This window comes from Colobus angolensis, unplaced genomic scaffold, assembly GCF_000951035.1.
Source record: "Colobus angolensis palliatus isolate OR3802 unplaced genomic scaffold, Cang.pa_1.0 Scaffold447, whole genome shotgun sequence".
Classification (NCBI taxonomy): Eukaryota; Metazoa; Chordata; class Mammalia; order Primates; family Cercopithecidae; genus Colobus; species Colobus angolensis.
In genome coordinates, this window is record NW_012117899.1 from 1,000,196 (window position 1) to 1,012,053 (window position 11,858).

At 41.0% G+C, this 11,858-nt stretch overlaps 1 protein-coding gene across 4 annotated transcripts in view; it reads left to right on the forward strand.

The window, feature by feature from the left end:
* Positions 1 to 1,907, forward strand: part of SLAMF6 (SLAM family member 6) — a 45,894-nt gene extending 43,987 nt beyond the window's left edge. For all 4 annotated transcript variants that reach the window (XM_011957634.1, XM_011957635.1, XM_011957636.1 and 1 more), the window contains one exon: positions 171 to 1,907. In XM_011957634.1, coding sequence (XP_011813024.1) covers positions 171 to 218 — 48 coding nt within the window. In that variant the 3' untranslated portion in view covers positions 219 to 1,907. The remainder of the gene's footprint in view (positions 1 to 170) is intronic.
* Positions 1,908 to 11,858: the final 9,951 nt, after the last annotated feature.

Here is an 11,858-nt window from a genome sequence, read left to right on the forward strand (position 1 = left end):
TGCATAACCGAGTTTTCAAATTACATATTTTTTAATTTAATCCTGCCCTGTGCTGTCAATATCTCTACTATCTGCCTGTCAGTAGTCTCCAATCCTCCTCTGTAGTTATGAGGGGTGGGCTGAGGTTCCAGTTCCAATTAACCTACTTCATCTTCCTCTTTTTCCCACAGAGTAAACCCACTTTTTCCAGGGCAACTGCCCTTGACAACGTCATGTAAGTTGCTGAAAGGCCTCAAAGGAATTCAGGAATGATACATCTTCTGATCCCATGAGAGAGAACGAAGAGCAGGAAGCTTGGTTCCTATTGTTCCTGGCAAAGGAATTTGAATATCTAGGATAGGATTATCATCTCCTGTCCTTCAGATTTAAAACTGCTTACCTGGGTTAAACACCTAAGGATAACATCATTTCCAGCATGTGATTCAAATAATATTTTCCAATCCACTTCAGGCCAAAACATGCTAAAGATAACACACCAGCACATTGACTCTCTCTTTGATAACTAAGCAAATGGAATTGTGGTTGACAGAGAGTTTACAATCCATAAGACAACCATTTCTCTCCCTTTAGAAAGCAGCAGGATTGACTTGTTGAGAAATAATACAGTGTGTTGGTTATATGTGTACTCTCTGGAGTTGGATGGGCCCTGCTCATATCCTGATACAAGTTGAGCATCCCTTGTCTGAAATGCTTGGGACTAGAAATGTTTTGGATTTCAAATTTTTTTCAGATTTTGGAATATTTGCATTATATTTACTGGTTGAGTATCCCAGATCCAAAAATCCGAAATTCAAAATGCTCCAATGAGTATTTCCCTTGGGTTTCATTCATGTCAATGTGGTGCTCAAAATCTCAGATTTTGGAGCATTTTGGATATTGGATTTTTGGATTTGGGATGCTCAACTTGTACAGTGTTTATTAGACACATCTCCTGGGACATATTGCCTAACCTCTTGGAGCCTTAGTCTCCCAGACCGAAAAAGGAAGAGGATGGTATCACATCAGTTCCATTGTTGAGCCAAGAATCTAAGTCATCCCTGGACTCCAGTGTCTTTGTCACCACGCCCTTTGGACTCCACCTTAGAAATATTTCTTGGACCTTCCACTGCTCCCGCAACTCCTTGACCACCATCCTGTATCCCACCATCACCACCTCTAACCTGAATCCTACCTTAACCTCAGAACAGTTCTCCCCACTTTTGTTCTTGTCCCTCTCTAACCTCCTCTCCACAAGACTGCCAGAGTAATGTTTTTAATATAAATTGGATCCTTCAGTTGCCTGCTTAAAACCCTGAAGGCTTCCCAATGCACATGAAAGAAATATATTTTCCACGGCCCTGGATGGTCTGGCCCACCTCCAGCCTCAGCTAGCTTTACCCTTCTGACACTCTCTATGTAACCTCCCTGATCTTCTTTCAGTTTCTCTATTAAAGGAAAAGTTCTTTATGTTAATTATTTACATCTTCCTGCAGGCCTTTCCTCTGCCTGCTGGGGTCCTCCTATTCTTTATGCCTTAATTTAAATATGTCACCTTCTAAGAGAAACCTTCCCAGACCACTGTATCTAAAATGAATCTTCTAGGCTGGGTGTGGTGGCTCACGCTGTAATCCCAGTACTTTGGGAGGCCAAGGTGGGGAGATCACTTGAGGTCAGGAGTTCAAGACCAGCCTGGCCAACTTGGTGAAACCCTGTCTTTACTAAAAAATACAAAAAAGTTAGCCAGGTGTGATGGTGCACCCCTAAAATCCAAGCTACTTGTGAGACTGAGGCAGGAGAATCACTTGAACCCAGGAGGTGGAGGTTCCAGTGAGCCGAAATCGTGCCAATGTACTCCACTCTAGGTGACAGAGCAAGACTCTGTCTCAAAAGAAATAAATAAAACTAAACAAAATAAAGTAAAATAAAATAGATCTTATTATTCTGTTACACTTTCTATGTCACTTATCGCATCATTAAACAGTTATTTTTACTTTGTTAACATCTATTTCTCCCACTATACCCTAAGCTCTTCAGGAACAGAGACTGTTTTGTTTATCACTGTAACCCTAGCACCTAACACAGTATCCAGTATATGGCAAGTGTTCAAAAAAAACTTTTAGTAAATAAATGAATATGTAATGGGGTTTTGTGAAAATGAAATAAGACAATACACCTGGAATCCTTAGCATAGCTCTCAGCCACATAAAGAAGTTCAATAAATGGCAGTCAGCATTGTTGGTATCATTACTGATATAATTAGTACAAATTAATGATAGTACAAATTAATTATTATTACTGAATTACACAGAATCATCTCACAAACCTTCAGCACAACAAGACATATGACAAAGACTAGCTCTCAAGACCACAAGATTCAAAGGGAAGGGGTTGGGGAGTTGCAGTGGGGACGAACTGAAATAATGGCTGAAAAGAATAGAAAAGAAAAACAAAGCTCATCAAAGTTAATTAATCTCAAATGTTAGCCATCAATTACATCATTAGTCAGTGGAGTAGGACAAGATAGGGAAGTTTAATCAAGAAAAAGGAAGAGTTTCCAAGGAATAGATTCATGGAGACGTCAAAGAAAAGAGAAAAAAGAGGGTTACTGCCATGTTCGTGCAAAATGACCTGAAGCTCAGGGGAAATCTCACTGGGCAAGTAAGAGAGTGCTTTCCTTTCAAGCAGAACCCCCCCCAAAAAAATAGTAATTTGTGTGTGTGTGTGTCTGTGTGTGTGTGTGTGTGTGTGTGGAAACTTTGAAGACTTCCAAGCTTCTTCAGAGGAGGAAAAGGAATAATCTGTAAAGTCAGTGCAGGTAGAAAAATATTTGCAACATCTAGGGTGCCCAAAATCAGCAAGAAAATTAGGGGATATGTCATGGAAGGCACTACTAATTCATCTAGAGCAGGAAATCTACCAGAATCTACCCTGAGTCTGGACTGCACTGGGGAGGATCACAGACAAAACAAAAACTAAGGGCATATCTGTGGATATGTAAGAGGTGAGTAAGAAAAGAACTCATAAGAAAATTCAGCTCACATATCATTATAGACCAGTTACTAAAATACAGACTTCCTGATTGTTTTATTTCTTTCAATCTCTTCAACTTTCTCCCTTTTTATCATAAATACCACACTCTCTTCTCTTGGCTTCTGTGACACTACATTCCCCCAGTTTTACTCCTTCCTTCCTAGCTGCTTCTCAGGCTCTTTGCAGATCCACTGCCTCCTCCACAGGACCAGTAAAGACTGAAGCTAAGGTTCACATGTGGGTCCCTTTCACTTCTCCATCTATGTACTCTTATCTGATGTCAGCCATTCCTATTGCCTTGATAGCATTTATAAGCTAATGGTTCCCAAACACATCTTAAGTCCTGACCTCCTGGCCTACCTCATTAACTGCCTACTTAGCATCGCCATTTGCATATCTGGTAGATATATCAAAGTTTTTTAAAAATCAAAACTCTTGGGCAGATGCGGTGGCTCACATCTGTAATCCCAGCACTTTGGGAGGCCGAGGCAGGTGGATCACTTGAGGTCAGGAGTTTGAGACCAGCTTGGCCAACATGGTGAAACTCTGTCTCTACTAAAAATACAAAAATTAGCCGGTGTGATGGCAGGCTCCTGTAATCCCAGGTACTCAGGAGGCTGAGGCAGGAGAATCGCTTGAAACCGGGAGGCAGAGGTTGCAGTGAGCCAAGATCATGCCACTGCACTCCAGCCTGGGCAACAGAGTGAGACTCTGTCTAAGAATAAAAAATAAAAACAATCAAAACTTGATTTCTCTTATTAAGCCTTTTCTTCTACTGTGCTTTTTCATATCAGTAAATGGTATTGTTATGGGACACTCTTGATCAGATCTCCTTTACAAAACTGAAAACTACTCAGTACTCACCATATAACTAATCATTTTTGTTTTCTTGTGGGAAACAAATGGATTTAATCAACAGTAACCTAATGTATTGTTCTGAAGTTAAATACATTAAGATCCAGATGCCCCATTCCCAAAAGATAAAGCATTTTGCAAGCAGGGAAGAAAACATACAATGCTTACAAAATTCCTACCAAAAAACAAACTTTCTTTGCCCAGGAGGTAAGCTTGTTCTTTAATATTTTCATTATAGAATTGAGGAAATAGTAGCCCCTTAAACTACTTTGAATAAGGTAAGATGGCTGTGATTGGCTGTCCTGGAAAGGTAATGAAAGGGAATAAAAATACTCTTCCCTCTCTGCCAGCCCCCAGTCATTCCCACTGCGTGGTCACAAAATGTTGACAAGGCCTACAAGACCCCTACTCACATCTCTACTCCTTTCACAGCATTCCAGCCACACTATTCTTTATTCAGCTCCTAGAATAATCCAGACTCTCCCTGCTTCTGTGCCTTATGCATGCTGGGACCACATCCCTGTGAGGCAACAATTAGCTGGTGCTGAGTAGCCTCTGTCCTATTCTAAACGGAGCTTGTACTTCACATTTCACTTCTGGCCTTCCCTGCCTACTTCACTCACTTATGATACCTACCTAGTACTGAAAATAGTTAAGTTTCCAACCTCTTACCTACACCATAAAGCTTTGCCCCACATCATGTTGGTCAAAGGAGCACATTAACTAGTCCCAAAATAACAATGTCTGATCTCACTTGTCCACACCCCATCCCACCCTCAAGTCAACACCTGAACCCCAGGTAGCTTTAGGACACTTACCTGAAGCTTTTACCATTTAGCCTCCCTCAGGGTTCTTTGTGTACATTGATATGAGGAAGCAGGACCATAGCTGGATGCAGAACAGAGAGAAGGCTACCCTGTCCAAGGTCACTGGATAGACATTTCACCTTGAGTTTCAAGGTGATGAAAAGAATGGGCTAAGAAGTGACTTCTCAAATGGAGGGGGAGCAAGTCTGATCCCCTGACTTTCCCCTTCCCAGAGGCTATCTAAAAGCACTCCCTGTGGGAAGAAAGGAGGGAGACATCATCACTGACCTTTTACTACCAGACCTATAGAATGAATGGCCATGTCCAAAGCTTTCGCTTCCTCACCCCTAGCCCACTTTTCTGAAGCTGCATTCTTGGAGGATATCAACCTCTAGAGGCAGAGATCTTTTCTCTGCATTCTGGTGCTCTCTGCAGCATTTGACATTACACAATCCCCCCATCACCCTTGAGGTTTCCCTCCTTTTAATGCCCATTAAGTCACATCATCCTAGTTTTCTCTTTCTGGCTCCTCCTTACCTCTCTCTCGCTTAGTTTCTCTTATTATTTATGTCCTATAATTAGATTTGTTTCCCTAGGTTCTGCTGACTGGGTATCTTCCTGGACGTCTCATAATCACCTTGTATTCTGTTGTTCATTCTCCCTTTGACTTCTAATGACCCAAGGAATGTAGAACATCCCTCTCAGGATGCAACAACAATCCAAAACCCAGGGTGAATTCATGGCAATTTAAGACACAGGGGGAAGTAATTCCAATATCTAACTTCTGAGCACAGAGATTTTCAAAGGAAAAAGGGTGTGGGAAAGGAGCCTGCCTGTGATAGGGGCAGAATGTGCCGTTTAAAAGGGCATAGTCAATATTATATTATATTTAGAAAACAAAAAGTACCCATTAAACAATGAATCTTACACATCATTTTGTTTAATAAATACGTATTATTTAGTCATTCATTTAGTAACCACTTAACTGCCAACTGTGTGCCAGGTACTAAACTAAACACTGGGGATGTGACCTTGAACGAGATAAAAATGGCCTCCATCCGGCATCATGCTACCTGACTTCAAACTATACTACAAGGCTACAATAACTAAAACAGCATTGCACTGGTTCCAAAACAGATATATAGACCAATGGAACAGAACAGAGGCCTCAGAAATTACACCACACATCTACAACCATACGATCTTTGAAAAATCTGACAAAAACAGGCAATGAGGAAAGGATTCCCTATTTAATAAATGGTGTTGGGAAAACTGGCTAGCTATATGCAGAAAACTGAAACTGGCCCCCTTCCTTACATCTTATATAAAAATTAACTCAAGATGGATTAAAGACTTAAATGTAAGAGCTAAAACCATAAAAACCCTAGAAGAAAACCTAGGCAACATCATTAAGGACATAGGCATGGGCAAAGACTTCATGACTAAAACACCAAAAGCAATGACAACAAAAGCCAAAATTGACAAATGGGATCTAATTAAACTAAAGAGTTTCTGCACAGCAAAAGAAACTATCATCAGAGTGAACAGGCAACCTACAGAATGGGAGAAAATTTTTGCAATCTATCCATCTGACAAGGGGTTAATATCCAGAATCTACAAAGAACTTAAACAAATTTACAAGAAAAAAAACAAACGACCCCATCAAAAACTGGGTGAGGGATATGAACAGACACTTCTCAAAAGAAGACATTTATGCAGCCAACAAACATATGAAAAAAGGCTCATCATCACTGGTCATTAGAGAAATGCAAATCAGGGAGGGTCAGGCAAGATGGCTGAATAGGAACAGCTCCAGTCTGCAGCTCCCAGTGAGATCCACACAGAAGGCGAGTAATTTCTGCATTTCCAACTGAGGTACGTGGTTCGTCTCATTGGGACTGGTTGGACAGTGGGTGCAGCCCATGGAGGGCAAGCCAAAACAGGGCGGGGCGTCACCTCACCCAGGAAGTGCAAGAGGTTGGGGGATTTCCCTTTCCTAGCCAAGGAAAGCTGCGAGAGACTTTACCAGGAGGAATGGTACACTCCTGCCCAGATACTGTGCTTTTCCCATGGTCTTAGCAACCAGCAGTCTAGGAGATTCCCTCCAGTGCCTGGCTCAGCAGGTCCCATGCCCACGGAGCCCAGCAAGCTAAGATCCATTGGCTTGAAATTCTTGCTGCTAGTGAAGCAGTCTGGGATTGACCTGGGATGCTGGAGCTTGGTGGGGGGAGGGGTGTCTGCCATTGCCAAGGCTTGAGTAGGCGGTTTTATGCTCACAGTGTAAACAAAGCCACTGGGAAGTTCAAACTGGGCAGAGTCCACCACAGCTCAGCAAAGCTGACTGCCTCTCTAGATTCCACCTCAGTGGGCAGGGCATCTCTGAACAAAAGGCAGCAGCCCCAGTCAGAGACTTACAGATAAAACCCCCATCTCCCTGGGACAGAGCACCTGGGGGAAGGGGCAGCTGTGGGTGCAGCTTCAGCAGACTTAAACGTCCCTGCCTGACAGCTCTGAAGAGAGCAGTGGTTCTCCCAGCACAGTGTTCAAGCTCTGATAATGGACAGACTGCCTCCTCAAGTGGGTCCCTGACCCCTGTGTAGCCTGACTGGGAGACACCTCCAAATAGGGGCCAACAGAAACCTCATACAGGAGAGCTCTGGCTGGCATCTTGTGGGTGCCTCTCTGGGACGAAGCTTCCAGAGGAAGGGTCAGACAACAATGGCTGCTGTTCTGCAGCCTCTGCTGGTGATACCCAGGCAAACAGGTCTGGAGTGCACCTCCAGCAAACTCCAACAGACCTGCAGCTGAGGAGCCTGAGTGTTAGAAGGAAAAGTAACAAACAGAAAGGAATAGAATCAACATCAACAAAAAAGACATCCACACCCCATCCATAAGTCACCAACATCAAAGACTAAAGGTAGATAAAACCACAAAAATGGGGAGAAATCAGCAGAGAAAGGCTGAAAGTTCCAAAAACCAGAACACCTCTTCTCCTCCAAAGGATCACAACTCTTTGCCAGGAAGGCAACAAAACTAGACAGAGAATGAGTTTGATGAGTTGACAGAAGTAGGATTCAGAAGGTGGGTAATAACAAACTCACCCGAGCTAAAGGAGCATGTTCTAACCCAAAGCAAGGAAGCTAAGAACCTTGAAAAAAGGTTAGATGAATTGCTAACTAGAATAACCAGTGTAGAAAACAACATAAACGACCTGATGGAGCTGAAAAATGCAGCACAAGAACTTCATGAAGCATACATAAGTTTCAATAGCCGAATCGATCAAGTGGAAGAAAGGATATCAGTGATTGAACATCAACTTAATGAAATAAAGTGAGAAGACAAGATTAGAGAAAAAAGGGTGACAAGAAATGAACAAATCCTCCAAGAAATATGGGACTATGTGAAAAGACCAAATCTAAGTTTGGTTGGTATACCTGAAAGTGATGAGGAGAATGGAACCAAGTTGGAAAACACTCCTCAGGATATTATCCAGGACAATGTCCCCAACCTAGCAAGGCAGGCCAACATTCAAATTCAGGAAATAAAGAGAATACCACAAAGATATTCCTCGAAAACAGCAACCCCAAGACACATAATAGTCAGATTCACCAAGGTCAAAATGAAGGAAAAAATGGTAAGAGCAGCCAGAGAGAAAGATCAGGTTACTCCCAAAGGGAAGCCCATCAGACTAACAGCAGATCTCTCAGCAGAAACCCTACAAGCCAAAAGAGAGTAGGGGCCAATATTAAAAATTCTTAAAGAAAAGAATTTACAACCCAGGATTTCATATCCAACCAACAACTTTTCTTAAAGAAAAGAATTTACAACACAGAATTTCATATCCACCTAACAACTTTTCTTAAAGAAAAGAATTTACAACACAGAATTTCATATCCAAACATAATTATGAAACTGTTTCATAAATGAAGGAGAAATAAAATTCATTACAGACAAGCAAATGCTGAGAGATTTTGTCACCACCAGGCCTGCCTTAAAGAGCTCCTGAAGGAAGTACTAAACATGGAAAGGAACAACCGGTACCAGCCACTGCAAAAACATGCCAAATTGTAAAGACCATCAATGCTATGAAGCAACTGAATCAACTAATGGGCAAAAAAAAAAAAAAGCAGCTAGCATCATAATCACAGGACCAAATTCACACATAACGATATTAACTTTAAATGTAAATGGGCTAAACGCCCCAATTAAAAGACACAGACTGGCAAACTGGATAAAGAGTCAAGACCCATGGGTGTGCTATATTCAGGAGACCCATCTCACAGGCAAAGATACACATAGGCTCAAAATAAATGGAGGAAGATTTACCAAGCAAACAGAAAGCAAAAAAAAAAAAAAAAGCAGGGGTTGCACTCCTAGTCTCTGACAAAACAGACTTTAAACCAATAAAGGTCAAAAGAGACAAAGAAGGGCATTACATAATGGTAAAGGGATCAATTCAACAAGTAGAGCTAACTAACCTAAATATATATATGCACCCAACACAGGAGCACCCAGATTCATAAAGCAAGTTCTTAGAGACCTACAAAGAGACTTAGATTCCCACACAATAATAGTGGGAGACTTTAACACCCCAATGTCAATGTTAGACAGATCAATGAGACAGAAAATTAACAAGGATATCCAGGACTTGAACTCGGCTCTGGACCAGGTGGACCTAATAGACAGCTACAGAACTCTCCACCCTAAGTGTAAATTAAAAAAAAAAAAAAAAAAAAGAACTCTCCAAGCCAAATCAGAGGAATATTCTCAGCACCACATCACACTTATTCTAAAATTGACCACATAATTGGAAGTAAAACACTCCTCAGCAAATGTAAAAGAAAAGAAATCACAACAAACTGTCTCTCAGATCACAGTGCAATCAAATTAGAACTCAGGATTAAGAAACTCACTCAGAACTGTACAACTACATGGAAACTGAACAACCTGCTCCTGAATGACTACTGGGTAAATACCAAAATGAAGACAGAAATAAAGATGCTCTTTGAAACCAATGAGAACAAAGACACAAGGTACCAGAATCTGTGGGACAAATGTAAAGCAGCGTATACAGGGAAATTTATGCACTAAATGCCCACAAGAGAAAGCAGGAAAGATCTAACATCAACACCCTAACATCACAATTAAAAGAACTAGAGAAGTAAGAGCAAACAAATTCAAAAGCTAGAAGAAGACAAGAAATAACTAAGATCAGAGCAGAACTGAAGGAGATAGAGACACAGCAAAACCCTTCAAAAAATCAATGAATCCAGGAGCTGTTGTTTTGAAAAGATCAACAAAATAGATAGACTGCTAGCCAGACTAATAAAGAAGAAGAAAGAAGAATCAAATAGATGCAATAAAAAATGATAAAGGGGATATCACCACCAACCCCAAAGAAATACAAACTACCATCAGAGAATACTATAAATACCTCTATGCAAATAAACTAGAAAATCTAGAAGAAATGGATAACTTCCTGGACACATACATGCTCCCAAGACTAAATCAGGAAGAAGTTGAATCTCTGAATAAATCAGTAGCAAGTTCTGAAATTGAGGCAATAATTAATAGTCTACCAACCAAAAAACATCCAAGACCAGACAGATTCACATCCAAATTCTACCAGAGGTACAAAGAGGAGCTGGTGCCATTCTTTCTGAAACTATTCCAAACAATAGAAAAAGAGGGACTCCTTCCTAACTCATTTTATGAGGCCAGCATCATCCTGTTACCAAAACCTGGCAGAGACACACACACAAAAAGAAAATTTTAGAACAATATCCCTGATGAACATCAAAGCAAAAATCCTCAATAAAATACTGGCAAACCGAATCCAGCAGCATATCAAAAGGCTTATCCACCACAATCAAGTTGGCTTCACCCCTGGTATGCAAGGCTGGTACACATTTATTGATACACAAATCAATAAATGAGAAATGCAAATCAAAACCACAATGAGATATCATCTCACACCAGTTAGAATGGCAGTCATTAAAAAGTCAGGAAACAACAGATGCTGGAGAAAATGTGGAGAAATAGGAACACTTTTACACTGTTGGTGGGAGTGTAAACTAGTTCAACCATTGTGGAAGACAGTGTGGAAATTCTTCAAGGATATAGAACTAGAAATACCATTTGACCCCACAATCCCATTACTGGGTGTATACCCAAAGGATTAAAGTCATTCTTCTATAAAGACACATGCACACGTATGTTTATTGTGGCACTATTCACAGTGGCAAAGACTTGGAACCAACCCAAACACCCATGAATGATAGACTGGATAAAGAAAATGTGGCACACATACACCATGGAATACGATGCAGCCATAAAAAAGGATGAGTTCATGTCTTTGCAGGGACATGGAGGAAGCTGGAAACAATCATTCTCAGCAAACTAACACAAGAACAGTAAACTAAACACCACATGTTCTCACTCATAAGTGGGAGTTGAACAATGAGAACACACGGACACATAGAGGGGAACATCACACATCGGGGCCTGTAAAGGGGTGGGAGTTTTGGGGAGGGATGGTATTAGGAGAAATACCTAATGCAGATGACTGGTTGATGGATGCAGCAAACCACCATGGCACATGTATATCCATGTAACAAACCTTCACGTTCTGCACATGTACCCCAGAACTTAAAGTATAATTTTAAAAAATAGCCTCCATCCTGAAAGGGATAACAGATCATGAGGATAACAGACAGTAAGCAAATATATAACAGATCTAAGTAGGTACACACAAATAAATATATGATTACATCTTGTGATAAGTGTTATGAAGGAGGGCTTTGGAGATATCGGATATGTCTTTGAAGATACCAAGCTTGTACCACCTGAGGGTCTTAATGCTTACTGTTCTCTCCGTGGAGTTCTCTTCTTCCAAGTCTTAGTCTAGCTAACTTCTTCTCACCATTCATATCTACACTATAATCTCATCTCTTCAAAGAGGCTTTCCCTAATTTTCCTACTTAAAATTGTTCCCTGTCTCCCCAACCCCATTCGTTCTGTTCTGTTGCCCTTTATTTTCTCAAAGCACTAATCACGATTGGAAAATACATTATTTCTTTTATTTATTTATTTATTTATTGAGACAGAATCTCTGTCACCTAGGCTGGAGTTCAGTGGTGTGATCTCAGCTCACTGCAAGTTCCTCCTCCTGGGTTCACGCCATTCTCC